Below are 21,341 nucleotides of genomic sequence, written 5' to 3' on the forward strand. Positions count from 1 at the left end.
TATGCATGTGTGAGCGTGTGTATGCGTGTGTGTGCTTGTGTATGAATATGGGCATGTACTGTATGTGCATGTGTGCATCTGTGTGTGCTTGTGTGTGTGAGCAAATGTGTTTGCGTGTGTGTGTGTTTGTGTGTATGCATGTGAATGCGTGTGTATGTGTGTATGCATGTGTGAGCATGTGTATGTGCATGTGTGAATGTGTATGTTTGTGCATGTGCTTGCATATAAATATGTGCATGTGTATTCATGTGTGTGGGTATGTGTGTAGATGTTTGCATGTGTATGCGTGCATGTGTATGCGTGTGTGTGCATCTATCTGTATGCATGTGTGTGTATACATGTGTATGTGCATGTGTGAATGTGTATGTTTGTGCATGTGTGTGTGTGTTTGTGCATGTGTATGTTTGTGCATGTGCTTGCGTATAAATATGTGCATGTGTATTCATGTGTGGGTATGTGTGTAGATGTTTGCATGTGTATGCGTGCATGTGTATGCGTGTGTGTGCATCTATCTGTATGCATGTGTATGTGCATGTGTGAATGTGAATGTTTGTGCATGTATGTGTGCTTGTGTACAAATACGTGCATGTGTATTCATGTGTGTGCGCATATGTGTGTAGGTGTTTGCATGTGTGTGTGTGTGCGTTTTTGTATGTGCTTGTGTGTATGCTTGTGTCTGAGCAAATGTGTGTGCATGTGTGTGTATTACCTGGTAGTCTCTTGAGCGGTTGGAGTCTCATGTTAAGTGCCTGGTGTGAGAGGAGTGGTGAGGAGGGCAGGGAGCGAGTCACTCCCTCCATGATTCGGATGTGCTGCATGCCCTCAGTCACCGGGAGAGGGGGCACGCCGTAATCACCCTCGAATACACACTCGCCATCCGCTGAGGTGCCACCTGCACGCAAACACAAGGAAGGAGGAAAAACGTTACAAATGTGAAAATACACACATAAAATTAGACAAGAATGAATTAACCTTAATAAATTAGCCAACGGCTGAAATAAATACCCATACATTTAAACGTGTCCATATAATAAATGCTACTGTGATAAATACAGGCACATGGAGTTTGGGAGTATTTCAGAAAACCATTGTCACTTAACACAGCCCGCCGCTGCATCAAGAAACGCAACCTAAAACACTATTACACAATGAGAAAGCCAGGCATCAGTTAATGCAAAAACACCTCAGAGTTCTCTGGGCCTGAGCTCATCTCAGATGGACCAAAAGACTGCAAATGTGTGCTGTGGTCAGATGAGTCCACGGTTCAGCTTGTATTTGAGAAAAATGGGCATCAAGTTCTTTGTGCCAAGGACAATAAGAACCATCCAGACTGTTATTAGTGAAAGGTCCAAATGTTATGATGCTCAGATGACCATGGAAGCATGTACACACACCTGCTATTGTGATACGGCAGCACAGTCTGCAGTGTGGTGCGTGCGTGTGTGCGTGTGTGTGTGTGTGTGATGTGACTATAGCTCTATTGAACGGTAAAAAGCTGCACTGACGTCAAAGTCATTTTTCTGCCCTTTTCCTGTCTCAGTTACACCAAAGTCTCCTTAGTTTCTTGCCTCCGTCTCTGGTCACTAGCTTTTCCTCTGCTCTCTCGCTCTCTCTCACAAACACACACACACACTCAGCAGGATTTGGAGTCAGCAACCAAGGGTCAGCTTCTCTGAGGCGGCCACTGCAGTCGAACTGCGTCATATAATGCCGTCAAACAGGAAGCGGTCTTGTCGAGCCCAAACGGCCGGCCAACGACAGATGGTACCAGCGAAAGGACAGAAAATACAGAAAAGCATGAATGAAAGGCTCGTCCACACACAGGGCAGAGCTCAGCGGCCGTATACACACTGCACTGCTCTCGTACATCTAGAAACGAACACACCACCATTCACAATGTTCCACACTGAGAGTGTTCTAGTTCCCCGAGTGAGATCCTGACCCCATCACACTGCAGGAACAATAGCTGTGATGCTACTTCATGTTGCAAAAGTATGTGGCCACTTGACCATGATCTTGCTGGACATCCCATTACAAAACTATGGGTTATTATTCAAAGACGAGCTACTGTAGCTCAAATTGCTGAAGAAGTTAATGCTGGTTCTGATAGAAAGGTTCAGAATACACAGTTCATCACAGTTTGTTGCGTATGGGGCCGCATAGCTGCAGACCAGTCAGGGTCCCCATGCTGATCCCTGTCCACCGCAGAAGGCGCCAACAATGTGCACGTGAGCATCAGAACTGGACCGCGAAGAAATGGAAGAAGGTGGCCTGGTCTGATGAATCACATTTTATTTTACATCACGTGGATGGCCGGGTGCATGTGCGTCACTAACCTGGGGAACACATGGCACCAGGATGCACTATGGGAAGAAGGCGAGTCGGCGGATTTGGGCAGTGTTCTGCTGGGAAACCTTGGGTCCTGCCGTCCATGTGGATGTTACTTCGACACGTACCACCTACCTAAGCATTGTTGCAGACCATGTACACCCTTCAATGGAAACAGTATTCCCTGATGGCTGTGGCCTCTTTCAGCAGGATAATGCACCCTGCTGCCACAAAGCAAAAATAGTTTAGGAATGGTTTGAGGAGCACAACAAGGAGTTTGAGGTGTTGACTTGGCCTCCAAATTCCCCAGATCTCAATCCAATCAAGCATCTGTGGGATGTGCTGGACAAACAAGTCCGATCCATGGAGGCCCCACCTCAACTTACAGGAGTTAAAGGATCTGCTGCTGACATCTTGGTGCCAGATATCACAGCACACCTTCAGGGTTGTAGTGGAGTCCATGCCTCGACAAGTCAGGGCTGTTTTGACAGCAAAAGGGGGACCAACACAATATAAGAAGGTGGTCATATTGTTATGCCTCATCGGTGTGTATGCTTTCAGCTTTGCAGCACTAGTTTAGGGAAGGTCTTTTCCTGTTCCAGTATGACTGTACCCCTGTGCACAAAGCAAGCTCTATAAAGACAGGTTAACGAAACTCCAGTGTCCTGCACAGAGTCCTGACCTCAGCCTCACTGACCAGCTTTGGAATGAACTGGAACATCAATTGAGGCTTTCTTGACCAACATCAGTGCCCAGCCATACAAATGCTCTTTTGTACTACTGAATGGGCACACATTCCCACAGACATGCTTTAAATTTCTTGCCTTTGCAGAATAGTGGCTGTTGTTTTACATGAAAAGATAACTAGAATTGGCCGCTCAGGTGGCACAGCGGTAAAAACACACGCTGCAACCGGAGCTGGATCTCGAGTACGTCGTATCGAATCCAGCTCTGCCTTACCGGTGGAGGCTGGGCGGCTATATGAACAACGATTGGCCTGTTGTTCAGATGGGCGGGACTAAGGTCGGAAGTGGGTCTCTCACTGTCAGAATGGTGCGATTACGACCTCTGCTGGCTGATTAGAGGCGCCTGCATGGAGATGAGGAAGCAGTGCTCTTAGGGTGTGTCTCTCCGCACGCAACGCTAGGTGGCACAACACTCATCAATGTGTGGGTGGCAAGATGCATACGGCTTGCTGCTCACGTGTCGGAGGGGATGTGGGTTAGCTTCGATCTCCTTGGTCAGGGCAGAGATCAGCATAGACAGAGAGGAGGCGTGACGCAAATTGGGCAATTGGACGCGCTAAAGGGGGAGAAAAATGGGGAGAAAATGCCTTAAAAAAAAAAAAAGATCACTAGAATTTTTTTTTGAAATGGGATATTCAGCAGGTTCATGGTCAGGTGTCTAAATACTTTCGGCCATATAGTGTATAGTGTATGAGCAAAATGATGGCCTAAAATTCTCAGGAAAAAAAGTGAATGAAACACTTGTATAAAGAAACTAATCTCATCCTACAGCCTTACAAAAAGAGATGCTAACACACCCTTAATTTGTGTGCAAGTTTTAGACTTAATGGGTATAAAAATGATTGTTGAGCATTATTGCATCAATTATTAGCACAAAGAAGCATTAGTACATGTCTATCTAGCTATCAGTGCATAAATATTATAAATACACTGAAAGAAAAGTCCACAAGAACTGTGAGAATGCATACAAAGAGGATTTACACCTGAAAAAAAGGTGGATAAAAGAGAGTGAGAGAGAGACTGCAAGAGTCAAAATCACATCTCAGCGCTCACAGTCAGAGTTAAATCCTCTTTTCACGCTCACTAATGCTCAGGTACATCCAAACAGAAAATGAAAACTGCTCATGACAATGAAAACTCCAGCAGCCCACATTTCAGCTTCAGAAATGGACTGTTTAATAGAGTTCAGATACGGAGACCTGCCGTTCATATCGGATTAGATAAAGAAGGTCGTGTGCTGGTGCTGAGTCGTCTCAAACCCACACCATCTACACTACAGATAGGATGGACGTGTGTACATTATCTAGATGAGGAAAATCAATAACACTAGAGCTACACAAACAAAGTCATGAAGCTGTAATGCACAAATACACTTGTAGTGGGAGTGGTATGAGAAATCGCTTTGTCTCTATGAGATGCTCAAATCAAACCAGCCGACGGTAATTCTGCACATCTGTCTCTGAAGATAGGTGAGAAGATTTCACAAACATTAAGGTTTAGATATGTCACATGTTCCTGAGTAAAGTGATGTGAGAAGATACTTGGCCCATAAAGAAGTATTGTACATCTACACCGATCAGCCATAACATTAAAACCACCTCCTTGTTTCTAAACTCACTGTCCATTTTATCAGCTCCACTTACCATATAAAAGCACTTTGTAGTTCTACAATTACTGACTGTAGTCCATATGTTTCTCTGCATGCTTTGTTAGCCCCCTTTCATGCTGTTCTTCAATGGTCAGGACCCGCACAGGACCAGTACAGAGTATGTATTATTTGGGTGGTGGATCATTCTCAGCACTGCAGTGACACTGACATGGTGGTGGTGTGTTAGTGTGTGTTGTGCTGGTATGAGTGGATCAGACACAGCAGCGCTGCTGGAGTTTTTAAACACCTCACTGTTACTGCTGAACTGAAAATAGTCCACCAACCAAAAATACATCCAGCCAACAGTGCCCCGTGAGCAGTGTACTGTGACCACTGATTCTGAACGAACTCGTCTTCGAGATGAACGTGTTTTAACGCATTTGTAGTCAATGAAATGTTACACAACTGTACATATTTGACCATTTAATTTTTGACATTTTAAGGGAAGCTGAGCTTCCCTTGCAGTCTTAGGGAAATCGCCACTGCTATCTACCTATCTACCAGGTACCTATTAAGCAATCTATAGATCAACCCGCTCACCTACTTACTTAAATATCCATCCTCCAATCCAACCACAAATTAATCTTTTAGCTACAGTTTTGGGAAGGCCCTTTCCTGTTTCACAAAAGCAATCGCTATAAAGACATGAAGAACATCTCAGTTTAAAAGAACTCCAGTGTCCTGCACAGAGCCCTGACCTCAGCCCCACTGAACAGCTTTAGAATAAACTGGAATATGAATTGAGGCTTTCTTGACCAACATCAATGTCCAGGTCAAACAAAAGCTCTTTTGCCTGAATGGGCACAAACTCTCACAGACATAGTCTTGTGAGTCTTGTGGGAAGCCTTCTCATAAGAGTGGCTGCTGTTATTAAAGCTGAAAAGATCACATAGAGCATTTGTTTTTTAAATGGGATGTTAAACAAGCCCACAGTTAAGTGTCCAAATACTTTTGGTCAGTTATCCAACCAAACCCAGTCATTCACCATGAGACTTTCTCCAAGTGGACGACCCCCCCCCCCTCCTTTTTCCCACTTTAGCGCATCCAATTTCTGCCCGTCAATCATCCTCTCACTAATGCTGGTCCCTGCTCCTGATTGGGGAGAACGAGGCTGCTCAGCAATCGAACATCTTATCACCTACACTTGACGAGTGCAGTGCAGTACAGCGCCGTGTACGGAGAGCCACACCCTCTACCGCTCTCCTTCCCCATCTCCGTGTAGGCGCCACCAACCAGCGAGCAGAGGTCATAATCACACTAGTCTGAGAGAGAGTCCCCATCCGACTTAATCCCACCCATATCTGAACAACAAGCCAATCATTGTTCATGCGGCCGTTCATGCGTGCCGGGATTCGATACGATGTATTCGAGATCTCAGCTCTGGTGAACAGCGTGTGTTTTTACTGCTGCGCCACCTGAGCGGCTCAGGTGGACATTTTTAAGTATCTCAAGAAAGCTGGGATCGCCGCTCAGGTGGCGCAGCGGTAAAAACACACGCTGCAACCAATAAAGAGACCTAGCAAGTAATGTGTGTTTTTTATGAAGATTGTATTTATTTGCACTCTTAACCTTTCCTTCCCTGTGAATGTGGGCACTGTCATCCTCCAAGAGACCACCCACTTCAGAAAAGAAATGTTCCATCATGTTTATCAGTCTAGACTGAATGATTTGCACTAACAAGTGGACCCAAACAACGCCAGCAAAATGCCAACCACAACATAACAGAGAAACCAGACTACCTTACAGTAGGAAGTCAAGCATTCAGGCCAGTACCATTTCTTGGTGTATGCCACACACGCACCCACCTAATTGTCAAGAATAGTACATTTCTGTAGACCGACGCCTGTATCTGGCACCACTAAACACCATTCCAATGTGCATTTGTCTTTGTAATGAGGAGTTTATGTATTGAACCCTATTAGAGCGTCTTCACTTTACATACGCAGCCCTGATTAGACTGTACTGGCAGACAGTCTGATTATTTCCTGCATTGACTTTATAGTCACCTGAGAAACAGTTTCTATTCTGATTCTTCTTACATATTAAAGTGTATCAGTATTACAGGACACATTGCCATTACTCACAGGTCTTTACTTATTTATTTGAATCCAATTGAACCTACAATCCCACCAGAGTTTGGCAGAAACGTTCTTACACGTTCATCAGTTGTGTGTATAGGCTACGATTTTGCTCATTTGTACAATATGTCTCTGATTTTGATCATTTATATTGATAAGACACCTAGTAACAAGTCAGGATGTGTCCATATTTTCCCCCACATTGTTTCTGCTATAAAGTTTTATTATTATTTTTTTATTTGGCTTATGCATTTTCTCTCCTTTTTCTCCCTTTTTTTAGTGCATCCAATTGCCCGATTGCGTCATGCTTCCTCTACACCAATGCCAATCCCTGCTCTGATTGAGGAGAACGAAGCTAACCCATGCCCCCTCCGACACGTGGGCAGCAGCCGTATGCATTTTGTCACCCACACTTTGACCAGTGCAATGCGGATCAGCACTGTGTACGGAGAGACAGCACTCTTTTCTCGTCTCTGTGCGCCATTAATCAGCCAGCAGAGTCACCTATATGAACAACAGGCCAATCGTTGTTCATGTGGCTGCTCAGCCCAGCCGGCAGGCAGAACTGAGGCTCGATACAATGTTTTACATTTACATTTACATTTTCAGCATTTAGCAGACGCTTTAATCCAAAGTGACTTACACACAATATGCGGAACATGATGAGCAATTGAGGGTTAAGGGCCTTGCTCAGGGACCCAACAGTGGCAACTTGGTGATGGCGGGGCTTGAACCGGCAACCTTCTGTTTACTAGTCCAGTACCTTAACCACTGAGCTATCACTGGCCCTGGTGTTTTCAAGTGTTTTCAAGATCCCAGCTCTGGTGTTCAGCATATGTTTTACTGCTGCGCCACCTGAGTGGCTAATGTTTTACCTTCATGAAAGCTTTAGAATACATCTGTATCAGCCATTATTGATCGCATATTTATGCAGTTGTGCCAGCCAGAGAAGGCACTGTATGTATGTAGATACTTAGCTAGATTAATACACTTTATTGGTTTGAGTTACTGAATTAGATTACCTTTATGGAAGCTTTAAAGGATGTGTATCAGCCAGTTTTATTAGCATCGTCTATATTACGTCCATAATGGTTTTCAATCAGTTAAGATGATTAAAAGTTTAGCAGTAGTAGGTCAAGATTGGTGTCAGAGTGCAAATTGTAGAGTGACAATTGAAGGGGGGTCAGATTTATAAATTCATATTATACATTAATGCCTGGAATAATACAATTTCAGACACTGCTAAAGTGGACCGTACCATTTCTCCTCCCGTCTGAACTGTATGTTAAGGAAAATAGCTATCTACACCGATCAGGCATAACATTATGACCACCTTACTAATATTGTGTTGGTCCCCTTTTTGGTGCCAAAACAGCCCTACAACTGTGATGCACTGTGTATTCTGACACCTTTCCATCAGAACCAGCATTAACTTCTTCAGCTATTTAAGCTACAGTAGCTCGTCTGTTGGATCGGACCACATGGGCCAGCCTTCGCTCCCCAAGTGCATCAATGAGATAGATACTGATAGATACTGACCACTGCAGAGCGAGAACACCCCACAAGAGCCATCAAAATTTGGCCCTAAAACTCACTCAAATTCTTACGCTTGCCAATTTTTCCTGCTTCTAACACATCATCTTTGAGGATAAATGTTCACTTGCTGCCTAATATATCCCACCCACCAACAAGTGCCGTGATGAAGAGATAATCAGTGTAGCTTGTTTAATACACTTTGTTGGTTTAGGTTATTGAATTAGATTATAAACTGCATATTGATAAATGCTAACATCATTTAGTTACTAAGTTTTGCTTGATGTTACAGTAAAGCTAACTAATGACCCTCAGAACTGTTGTTTTTATCTCTTTTTAGGGAGTCCAAGTATTAATCAGGAGTGTCATTTCTCGAACCATGGTTAGTGGTCTAATTCTCCCTCCATCCAGACATTTAATGACTGGCAAATCAGCCTTTAGAACGACACTCCAGAGTCCAGCTACCAGTATGCGTGTCCTGTTTTGCAGCTACCCATGAGCGATTCGACACAGGCGATGAACACCTTTTACGGTCAGCGCTCCAACCTACTGCTGATAATCTCCACAGCCTCGTATTTACTCCTCCGCTGAGCCATGCTCTGCTCACTCATTCAGCCCCAGCTCTGAGTAATAAGGTCGTTCTAGATGCAACACCAGCACTGATTGAGTGGCGGCTGTTACAGGCACCTGAGTGGGCTGAAGGCGGCTCACGTAACCCCAAGGTCACCTGTGATGGGAACATCTGTCAATCACCCTGTCTGGGCCAAACAGAGCAGGTCACTCTGAACAAACGAATAATAGACTGGACCATCCATCACTTTCAATCGAAGGGGAGGCTTGGACATCAATCAATACTGAATAAATCTGCCGGGCAGAAACAAAGACTAAGATATAGATCTGTTCAGTGTTATTTATTTTGGTTTGGTTGTGATTTCAACAACAACTGTTAGATCTGGCTGAAGTCAACAGATATTTACTCTACACTATATGGCCAAAATATGTAGACACACCTCCTTTTTTTCATGATATAAGAGTTTGTGTGTAGGTCACATTCATTGCTAGCAGATGTATAAAATTAATATATGTTTTAATCAAAATACTACATTAGATGCTTCAAACTTTCTGGCAGTTTCAAACCATTTCTGTTCATTACGACCAACAGCATTAACCAGTATGGTGTTTGGGAACTCCAGTGGCCTCCAGTAAAGTGCAAAAATTCCACCCCATTGAACATCCGAAAACTGCAATGTTAATAGTGAGCCAGGTCTTCTCATCCATCACCAGTGCCTGCCGAAAGCTCTTGATGTTGTATAGGACATTTACTGTACATTTTCATCATTTAGCAGACACTTATTCAAAGTGACTTACAATTACAACTGAATACAGTTTCAGCAATTGAGGGTTAAGGGTCTTGCTCAGGGGCCCAACAGTGGCAAAATGGCATTGGTGAGTCTTGAACCAGCGACTGATTACTAGTCCAGTGCCTTAACCACTGAGCTACCACTGCCACTGATCCACAGATCTTCAAAAGGTTTCTGCACTTTTATATTTTGGTTGGAAATGGTGAGGGTGGGAAAAGTAGTAATTGGCCGTGTCTGAGAGACTGAGAGAGAGCTCATCTGATATCCTCATCTGATTAGCGCCATCTGATTCCCACCTTTTTGGACGCTCAAAGAAGCTTTAAGGGGAAGAAGATTTTCATGTGATGATGATGTGAAAGCAGCGGTGCATCAGTGGCTACACGCTCAACCATACACATCTTTGCTGATGGCATTAAAAAGTTGGTACAATGCTGGGAAAAATGTATCAGAAGGTGACTATGTGGAAAAGTGATGCAATTTGTTTCTGAAATTATTAATAAATAAAGTTTAAAAAAGTGTGGAAACTTTTTGAAGAACCCTCGTACAAAGATAAGTCGAAACATAGGTTTACTGTCATCAGACTAATACACTGTTGTTAGATCTTAGTTACAACTGTGAAAACAGCTCTGTTCTTCCACAAGACATCTCAAGGAGCCCCACAGTATCTGGTACCAGTATTAAACCAGCAGGTCCTTCAGTTCTGTATGTTGCCATTTGAATCATCCAATGTCTTCTGCATGGGTAAATGATGCACATGTGCATGACCGTCCACATGATCTTTGAGAAAACAGGATTCATGAGACAAGCTGACCTTCTTCCATTGCTTCAATGTCCGGTTCTGATGTCTGTGTGCACATTGTAGGTGCTTTGGATTGGTGGACAGCAGTGTTGTGACACATTCATCTCATCATTAAAATGATCTGCAGTGTGACCCACAGCAGACCTTCTGTTGGTCTGTACCAGATGCCATAGCCATCAGTGAGTCTTGGCTGCCCAGCAATCTGTCGATGGTTTGAGGTTTGATCCACCACAGCTGCCTCTAAGCACCCATTGCTATTTCAGAGAATCTTCAACCTAGTTGTCTGGCAATAATGATTTGGCCCTTATCAAGGTCAGTCAGGTCTTTATGTTGATCAGATCTGCTGCATTCAACACGTCACTATGAGTAACTACCCTTAGCCCGACATTTACATTTTAGGCATTTAGCAGACACTTTTATCCAAAGCGACTTAGAGCACTGTGACAGTATATTGTCTAAGCAATTAGGGGGTTAGAAGCCTTGCTTAAGGGTCCAACAATGGCAACCTGGCAGTAGTGGGGCTTAAACCAGCGACCTTTCAATTAGTAGTCCAGTACCTTAACCGCTGGCTACAGCTGCCCGACATTAAACATTCAACATTGAAAATTTTTATGAGGTGGTTCTAATGTTTTGGCTCATTACTATATTACCCAGCCCTAATGTAGTGTCCAGTGACAAGCAGCTTGATAGTAACATACTATATTTTAGTACCCACTTCTGAGAATATACTGTTATGGCGGTGTCCGGTAAAAGGGAAGCTAATAAATAAAGGTAGCATTTCTAATCCCAGAGCATCTGGAGTTCTGCACTTCCATTAATGCGTAGCATGACCGGCATAAATGCTTAATTATTTATCAGTAGCAGACTACACCCAGGGATCACGTTTCTGTACACAACAGACAGACTCTCGGGCTCTAACATAGCTTGTGTTGCAACACGGAGAGAAGTACAGACCATGTCCAAGCTTGATCTGAAGGACATATCCATACAGCTTCTAGAATCTGTACAAGTTCATAATTAGCAAAGATCTTTAAGCATTTTTACATGGTCACTTACTGCCCCTGTGGGTTTTTACAAACATGGCAGTAGGTGGCTTGGCTACTCTTATTTGCTACTGGTTTTTGGGTGCAGAACTAAGTAAGAGTGTATGATGCGAATACTTTCGTCTTTTACCGTTTTCCAATTTCCACCCACTTTCAGATGCCCCCAATCACATAAAGGTCACCAAGTTAAAAGGCTATAAGGGTTTGTGCTTCTTAATCTTAAGCTTAGGAAACACCATTGATTTTAAGCTTACAGTAGGCAGTAGGTGGCTTGGCTACTCTAATTTGCTACTGGTTTTTGGGTGCAGAACTAAGTAAGTGTGTATCATGCTAATACTTTCGTTTTTTACCCTATGTTTTCCAATTTCCACCCACTTTGTGATGTCCCTTATTACATAAAGGTCACCAAGTTAGGAGGCTATAAGGGTTTGTGCTTCTTTATCTTTAATGCAGCTTAGGCAACACCATTTATCTTAAGCTTACAAATTGGTGAAATTGGCTGCTACAACATGATTGATAAAGGTGCCAACTCCCGCTCATGACCAGCTGTAGTATAGCCTGTGGCTTAAACTTAAAATACACAGGCTATAGGGTGGGTCCATGTTCCCTTATGGTACTTAGGAGCCAAATCACCTGTTACCACAGCACTAATAAATAGCACTGCAAATATTTACATCTGTTCTGTATTAGTATTGACATTGCAGTCTATAGTGTTGCCTCACAGCAAGAAGGTCCTGGGTTTGATTCCCAGGTGGAGCAATCCGGGTCCTTTCTATGTGGAGTTTGCATGTTCTCCCTGTGTTTGTGTGGGTTCCCTACGGGTACTCCGGTTTCCTCCTACAGTCCAAAGACTGTGTGTGTTTGCCCTGTGAAGGACAGGCAACCTGTTCATGGTGTTTTCTACCTTCTGCCCAGTATAGTGTACCCACCGTGACCCTGTATAGGATAAAGCGGTGGTAAAAACAGACAATGAATGAATGAATTGCAGTCTACAGTAGAGTATAATAATAGGGCAGTTGTAGCCTAGTGGTTAAGATACTGGTCCAGTAATTAGAAGGTTGCCGGTTCAAGCCTCACCACTGCCAGGTTGCCACTGTTGGGCCCTTGAGCAAGGCCCTTAACCCTCAATTGCTCAGACTGTATACTGTCACAACTATAAGTCGCTTTGGATAACAGCGTCTGCTAAATGCCGGAAATGTAAATGTAATGTGAAGAATTTGGAGAATCCACTGGTTAAATTAGTTGTGTTAAGCTATTAAAATTGTTCTTGTTTGATTGGTTCGTTACAAACAGCTAAATGTTTGTACATTTTGCTAATAAACCTAATTTGCAATGGGGGTGGACTAAAGCTGGTACTCGGGTAAACACAATTCTTTTTAAATCAATGATCTTGTGTCAGTTAAAACAATGTTTCCCAAGCAGCAGAGCAGTTTTTGTGTTCCCTACATCATTTAGTTTACTTAATGCACACAAAAGACAAAAATCAAACCCAGCCTCTCACTCCAAGCCAATATAACTTTCACCAATTTAGAACCAAGACAGTGATGTTGGGAAAAGTTAAAGACGGAAGCAACACAATGAATGGAAACAATTAGAGGAACAATAAACAAGCCATTAAAGACCCAAACACTGAAGAAACACTATATGGTCAACTTAACTGCACTTTTGTGTTAGTGTTTTGTGTTTTATGCTTTTAGCAGGCATAATAACCCATTAAAAAGACTACAGGTCAATGCTGCTTTATTTACAAAGAAAGAAGTTATACAAAAGATAGACGTGAGAAAAACTCTAGGTTATTAATAGCCTGTGGTTTAGAAATGTTGATTTTTAAGTTTACATTATAAAAAATGCACTTTCACTATTTACATGTGCATGTTTACTAGCTTTTCTTTTGTTTAATAGATGACTAAAGAACCCCCACTGTTCTGATAAACAATGATAGCCCCAGGATTTCCAACATTGTTTCCTGGTGTTTTATCAGATGCAGAAGGAAGAACACTGTGGCCCCATTAGAAGCATAAGACTGAGTTACAGACATTCAGACAAGTTCCCAGCATCATTAAAAAGTCCTGGACCAGTGGTTTTGTGTCGTAAATGTAACCGTAATCTATTCCTTATAAACACATGTTTAAGGTTGTGATCAATGTACTATTCGGGGAACAGAGCAAACAATGACCAACAGAAACAAAATTGTGCATGTTACTGTTAGGAAAATATTATGTTCTCCCTGTGTCTGTGTGGGTCCCACAGTCCAAAAACATGCAGCCAGGCTAATTGGAGGCACTGAATTGTCCTATAGGTACCTAGCCGCTAGGATGCATAAACCAGTGCATTGTAGTGCCGGTCCCAAGCCCGGATAAATAGGGAGGGTTGTGTCAGGAAGGGCATCCGGTGTAAAAACAGTGCCAAATCAATAATGCGGATCACGATCCGCCGGCGACCCCTAACGGGAGCAGCCGAGGAAATAGATAAAGACCTGGTGACTCTAATAAGGGTCAGATTGGGTCGCCAAAATAACATTTTTGCTGCATAAAAATTGTGAACTTGTCCAGAGTTTAACTGAAGGTAACAGAAGCGTGACAGAATCAATATATTTCACTGTTGAACCAATAAACAAATGCATTTGGTCAAATGTGTTTAGACACCCATCCAAGGTTCAGCCTTCCAGCACAAAGCAAGGTCCATGAAGACATGGTTTAGTGTAGAGTTAATTCAGTGTCCTCAACCTCATTAAACCACCTTCACTACCGTGATGCACAGAACAGAAGTAAACAGCACTACAGGAGGTGAGATGTAAGCTAAACTGGTTGTAACTTTCTGGCTATTAAATATAATATTTTAATACTAAGATGGGGTTTAACACGTACACCTATCCAGAAGCAGTTGTGAAGTCATGTTTTGGATTTTCTAGGCTAACTGCTTAGACAGTTACAATGAACAAACTTTAATTGTTTTGGGTACATGATATGGTTCTTTTTTAACACATTTTTCCCCATTTTCTCCCGACTTTTAGCTTTTCCAACTACCCAATTGCATTACGCTTCCTCTCTACTGATGCTGATCCCCACCCTGATTAAGGAGAGCGAGACTGACACATGCCCCCTCCGACACGTGCAGCAGCCGAGTTCATATGGGGCTCATTTTGTGTACACACCTTGATCAACGTATTATTCCTCTACGCTGTGCAGGCGCCATCAATCAGACAGCAAAGGTCATAATTGCCTCAGTTATGAGGAGTCCCTATCTGGCTCCCACCCTGTATGAACAACAGCCAATTATTGTTCATGTAGGTGCCCAGTCCAGCCAGATGACAGAACTGAGTTTCAAACCAACATGTTACAGGATATGGTTCTTATAGATAAAAATCTTCTTTAACATTCTTCAACAGTTTTTTCCAGCGTCCAAGATAACAATTCAGTAAATTTTTATGACTGGACACTGATATAATTAGAGTGAGTGTTGCCCTGTGATGGACTGTGACCCTGTATAGGATGTATTCTGGCCTAGAGTCCCATAAAAAAGAGGGATTTGAAGAAGCCAGTTGCAGCACACACACTCAAGAATATTAGTAAACTGGAAGTCTGTGCTCATGAGTACTGGGCTAAAATTCACCAGGAACACTGCCAAAAGCTGATGTCTGGCTATGCATCACATCTGCAGCAGGTCATAACAGAAAATGAGTCTCTACTAGATACTAAAGACGCTTGTCATGAAGGGGTTGAGTAATTCTGAGACTGCAGTAGTCAATAAAAAATCATTTTGTGTTGAATTTGGATTGAGTTGTCTTGAGCTATTTAAAACGTTCTTGTTTGATTGGTTCATTACAAACAGCTGAAAGTTTGTACTTTTTGCTAATAAACCTAATTTGCAAAAGGGGTTGAAGTAAGGTTGTAGCAGGCCATGATCCTCATCCTCTTCTCTCTGTCTGACTTGACTGGCCTCCACCTTGACATGATAAATGTCCTAAAGCTGAGTCAGCTGTAGGGTCAGCAAGGAGAAGGAATAGGATGAGGGACAGAAAGAGAGAGAGAGAGAGAGAGAGAGAGAAAGGACCCAGCAACCTTCAATACAGCAAAGGCAGAGAGGATAGCTTCTAGTCAGAGGTGCTGTTATATTAAGGGTGGATGAAGAAGGGTGGGGGTGTTAGGACGATACCAAGTGCACTAAATTAGATGGACGCCCCTAAATGCTGTATTATTCACATAGATATAAACTGATCAACCATAACATTAAAACCAACTCCTTGTTTCAATACTCACTGTCCATATTATCACCTCCACCTACCATATAGAAGCACTTTGTAGTTCTACAATTACTGACTGTAGTCTATCTGTTTCTCTGCATGCTTTGTTAGCCCCCTTTCATGCTGTTCTTTAATGGTCAGGACTCTCCCAGGACTCCCACAGAGTAGGTATTATTTAGGTGGTGGATCATTCTCAGCACTGCAGTGACACTGACATGGTGGTGGTGTGTTAGTGTGTGTTGTGCTGGTATGAGTGGATAAGACACAGCAGCGCTGCTGGAGTTTTTAAACACCTCACTGTCACTGCTGAACCACTGATGAAGGTCTAGAAAATGACCAACTCAAACAGCAGCAACAGATGAGCGATCGTCTCTGACTTTACATCTACAAGGTGGACAAACTAGGTAGGAGTGTATAATAGAGTGGACAGTGAGTGGACACGGTATTTAAAAACTCCAGCTCACACCAGCACAACACACACAGACACACCACCACCATGTCAGTGTCACTGCACTGTTAAGAATAATCCACTACCCAAATAATACCTGCTATGTGGTGGTCCTGTGGAGGTCCCGACCATTGAGGAACAGGGTGAAAGCAGGCTAAAAAAAGTATGTAGAGAAACAGATGGACTACAGTCAGTAATTGTAGTACTACAAAGTGCTTCTATATGGTAAGTGGAGCTGATAAAATGGACAGTGAGTGTAGAAACCAGGAGGTGGTTTTAATGCTATGGCTAATCAGTGTATATGTAAACCACATACCAAACTTAGGTTACAACCAGTTTAACTAATTAACCGTGAACCTTAACACCAACCCAAGCTTTTTTGTACTTTCTACAGAAAACCAAAATTAGATCTAAAAAATCGAGAAGAGCTAAAAACATTAAAACATATATCAGTCTAAAAACAACTACACCACCACTTTAAACCTCAAAATAGATATATAGATAGATAGATAGATAGATAGATAGATAGACAGACAGACAGACAGACAGACAGACAGACAGACAGACAGACAGACAGACAGACAGACAGATAGATCGATCCTTATTGTTTAAGGAAGATAACAGTCCAAGAGTTAGTAAGTACATGTCAGCTTAAGTGCTTAGTAAAGAGGTGATTAAGGTTTTTAATCGTCTTTTGAGGACAGTAAGAGATTTAGATGTTCGGACATACAAAGGAAGCTCGTTTCACCACTTGGGTGCAAGTACAGAGAAGACTCGTGGATTGTAGGTTGTGTGGTACGGACCTCAAAGGTAGCTTGGGGCTGGTCCATCTTTGGCTTTGTAGGCGAGCATCAGTGCTTTAAAGTGAATGCAAGCAACTACAGGAAACCAGTGAAGAGAACACAGCAGTGGGGTGATGTGGCAGTGTCTAGGTTGGAGTAAGGTTACGTTAGTTAGGGACATTAAAAATCATTTGAAACCACTGGCTAACAATACTTGCTATCTGACATTTGCAAGAGACATGTAGTCCGATCCATAGAGGCCCCACCTCACAACTTACAGGAGTTAAAGGATCTGCTGCTGACATCTCGATGCCAGATACCACAGCACACCTTCAGGGGTCTAGTGGAGTCCATGCCTCGACGGGTCAGGACTGTTTTGCCAGCAAAAGGGGGACCAACAAAATATTAGGAAGGTGGTCATAATGTTATGCCTAATCGGTGTATACTGCTCACCAATTAAATTATCTGCTACATTGAGCCTTGTCAATTTAGTGTAGTATTATACAATAAATATAATAGATACCAGACTGCTTTTAGGTAAATATACCCTATTTAAAACCAGGCAGTGTGTCTGATCATAATCAGTTCTGCATAATCATTAGGACAACATTTTTCCTCAGTAATGAAAATAGCTTTAATAAATTATAGAAAGAGTTCAGCTGCTGTCACTGCTGCTGAAGGTGCTAAAAACCAGAAATAATTGTGTACATTTCAATTACCTGAAATAATTGACCATGACAAATATGCATTAACAGAGGAAATCAAGTGAGCAATGACTGTTATTCATTTTTTTTTCTTCATTTTTTTTCATTTGCAAAGCTCTATAACCGTAGTTCAGTAGTGGCTCAGTGGTTAAGGTTCTGATCATCGGAAAGTCACACTGGTGTCATCACCACCACTTCAGGTTGTTCTCACTTTGATTGTATTGTATTGTACACAACTGTATGTTTAACTATTTATTTATATAAATTTTACTCCACTTTACAGACATGATTGTGTCATGTATTGCATGACCGGTGTCCCCCCACACACACCCATGGAGTTGCAACACTGTTAGCATAATGGCGCCAACTCTGTATTGTGGCGCCGGCAAGTATCAAGGGAGGGGCGTCGGGGCCGCCAGACGGTTATTTTAAGACAACACATTCATACACATAGACATCCACACAACAGACAGACAAACACAGAGCTGCCTATCCAGCCCTCACCGCAGCCAACCCATCCCCAACACTGGGCTACATGGCTACGGTAAGCCTGGATACCACGGCCGCAAGGCTTTCTGGGTAAAAGCCCGTGCCGGCCCCCCAGTGGCGACGCTACAGTATTAATGCTAATGGTACATGATGTGAAGTGTTTACTGTTCACAAACTTTTGGTATATAGTGTATAGGTGAATATTAGAAGATACTGGTATTTTAAAAAGGGTTGAAAGGTTAAAAGCAGAAGCTCAGCAGTAAATATTAAACCCATCTGAACTGATATGGAGTTGCAACTCTGTATTAATGCTAATGGTGCAGGATGTGATGCTTGAGTGCTGACTGTCCACAAACTATTGGCTATATAGTGTATAGGTGAATATTAGAAGACAACAGTGTTTTAATAAGGGTAAAAAGTTTAAAAGCAGAAGCTTAACAGTAAATATTAGACCCATCTGAACTGATATGGAGCAACTCTGTATTAATGCTAATGGTGCAGGATGTGAGGCTTGGGTATTGACTGTCCACAAACTTTTGGCTATATAGTGTATTTTAGTGTATAATAGAAGACAATGGTGTTTTAATGAGAATAAAAAGTTTAAAAGTAGAAGCTTAACAGTAAATATTAAACCCATCTGAACAGATATGGCGTTGCAACTCTGTATTAATGCTAATGGTGCAGGATGTGATGCTTGAGTGCTGACTGTCCACAAACTTTTGGCTATATAGTGTATAGGTGAATATTAGAAGACAACGGTGTTTTAATAAGGATAAAAAGTTTAAAAGCAGAAGCTTAACAGTAAATATTAGACCCATCTGAACTGATATGGAGTTACAACTCTGTTAGCATAATGGCGCCAACTCTGTTAAATGCTAATGGTGCAGGATGTGAGGTTTGAGTATTGACTGTCCACAAACGTTTGGCTATATAGTGTATTTTAGTGTATATTAGAAGATACTAGTGTTTTTAATAAGGATAAAAACTCCATATCTGAACTGATATGAAGTTGCAACACTGTTAGCAAATGGGCACCAACTGCATATTAATGCACACAATCCAGGATGTGATACTAATGTGTTAGGTGTGTCCACATACTTTTGGCTATATAGTACACTATTGAATATGCTGGTATGTTTATATTTAAACGACTGAGCCCAGCAGTCTGTATCAGGCTGCTCTGTACTGAGGCTGAGCTGAGATGACATCACAGAACTTGTACGGAATTGTGACGCATCACAAGATCCATCTACTGAAACCTCCAGTTTATTCTGCTCATTTACACTCAACACTCGCAGCATTCAGACGCTTCTCTTATCTCTCTGAGCTATTAGTTTCAAACAACCAACGAATGATTGTCCAGATGTCTTTTCCTGGACCTTTTACATCTTACCAGATGCCAGTTGACCAAAATGTCACTGAGCTTATTTCTGGGTTCTTCAATCTGTCTCTCGATGGGAACAAAGTCGAGCCCGTGGAGCTCATTGCTGAGTTCTTCAGTCTGTCTCTCGATGAGAACAAAGTCGAGCCCATGCAGGTCATCCAGCAGGGTGAGCAGATTGAACCCATGGTGGTCATCCAGCAGGGTGAGCAGACTGAACCCATGGTGGTCATCCAGCAGGGTGAGCAGACTGAACCCATGGTGATCATCGAGCAGGGTGAGCAGACTGAACCCATGGTGATCATCGAGCAGGGTGAGCAGACTGAACCCATGGTGGTCATCCAGCAGGGTGAGCAGACTGAACCCATGGTGGTCATCGATCAGGGTGAGCAGACTGAACCCATGGTGGTCATCGATCAGGGTGAGCAGACTGAACCCATGGTGGTCATCCAGCAGGGTGAGCAGACTGAACCCATGGTGGTCATCGATCAGGGTGAGCAGACTGAACCCATGGTGGTCGATGCTACGCAGATATCCCTGCCATCTGGTTCGTTCCAGTATGAACCCATGAATGTCGATGCTCCACAAGTATCCCTGCCATCTCGTTCGCTTCAGTATAAACCAATGGAGGTCGATGCTTCACAAGTATCCCTGCCATCCTGTGACCTCTGGTATGAAAGAAGGTTTCTTTTCACTAAGCTGATTACAGCCAGACCATACCAGTCAAAGAAACAACCAGCCAAGTGCTTCTACTCCAGACCACCAAAAAGATCTTAGTGGTGAAAAAGCAATACTGGACTTCTATTTTAGTTTTGAATTTTTGATCAACTTCTTCGAGATTTCTGTCTTTTAAATGACTCTCAAATGATTTTTTCTGCAAATTAAAAAAAAAGTCAGTGTGGCCAGATGTTTCCATCCAGCTAGCGTCTCACTGATCTTCTTTAAAGCCTGCTCAGGCTTCTCCACCTAAAGATTAAAGATAAAGATAAAGCCCAATACTGGCAGATGAATCCAGACAAATTAGCTGACCAGAGCCCATGGAGGTCACTGAACAAGGCCTATATTGGGTCCAAGGCACTCCCGCGACTACTGATAATTCTGGCTAGCTGTCCAAGAAAGACATCCTTTTAAGGCAAACTGACCAGAGCCCATTGATGTCTCTAAACAGAGCAATGAGGATGAACTCCTCAAGATCAATGCTCCAATGAAACTGAGACCATAGACATCAACAAACAAGGTGAGGAGGTAGAACACATGTAGGCTCAACAGAAAAAGGTTCATTCTATCATCCTGTGGTTGCAAGTTCGAGCCCCGACGATGCTAAGAGACACATAGAGTCAGAGGCTGGAGAAAGATCGATTCAGCCTTCTTGTTAAAAGGGATGGCATTCTCTTCTCCTTTACTAATCACACTTCACTGACCAATCTTGGGCGTCTGTGAGATCATGTGCATGGCCGAGAGCAGTTCACATCCTCAACCAGGGGTGTTGATCAGCCCGGGCACATGAGACACAGCTTGTGCAAAGATTGGTCAGTGAAGTGTGATTAGGAGACCCGAAAACGTGGAAATGAACCAACCAATGCTCAACCAGGCATCCTGGTTGTTTTAGAGATGCATCCCTTGGCTGTCAATCTTCATTGTCGGGGATTGAGCCTGTGACTACAAGGCAACAGAATGAATCCTTCTCTGTTGAGCCTTCATGTGTTTCAGCTTCTCACCTTGCTTATTGACATCTATGGTCTCAGCTTCTAGAACGAA

At 42.8% G+C, this 21,341-nt stretch overlaps 1 protein-coding gene across 1 annotated transcript in view; it reads right to left on the reverse strand.

Annotated features, from left to right (window-relative positions):
* tanc2a (tetratricopeptide repeat, ankyrin repeat and coiled-coil containing 2a) overlaps window positions 1–21,341 on the reverse strand; it is a 299,606-nt gene that overhangs the window by 114,888 nt on the left and 163,377 nt on the right. The window contains exon 4 of the mRNA XM_063016038.1: window positions 710–892. Coding sequence (XP_062872108.1) covers window positions 710–892 — 183 coding nt within the window. The remainder of the gene's footprint in view (window positions 1–709; window positions 893–21,341) is intronic.

Source organism: Trichomycterus rosablanca, chromosome 2 (assembly GCF_030014385.1).
Source record: "Trichomycterus rosablanca isolate fTriRos1 chromosome 2, fTriRos1.hap1, whole genome shotgun sequence".
In the NCBI taxonomy this organism is placed as follows: domain Eukaryota; kingdom Metazoa; phylum Chordata; class Actinopteri; order Siluriformes; family Trichomycteridae; genus Trichomycterus; species Trichomycterus rosablanca.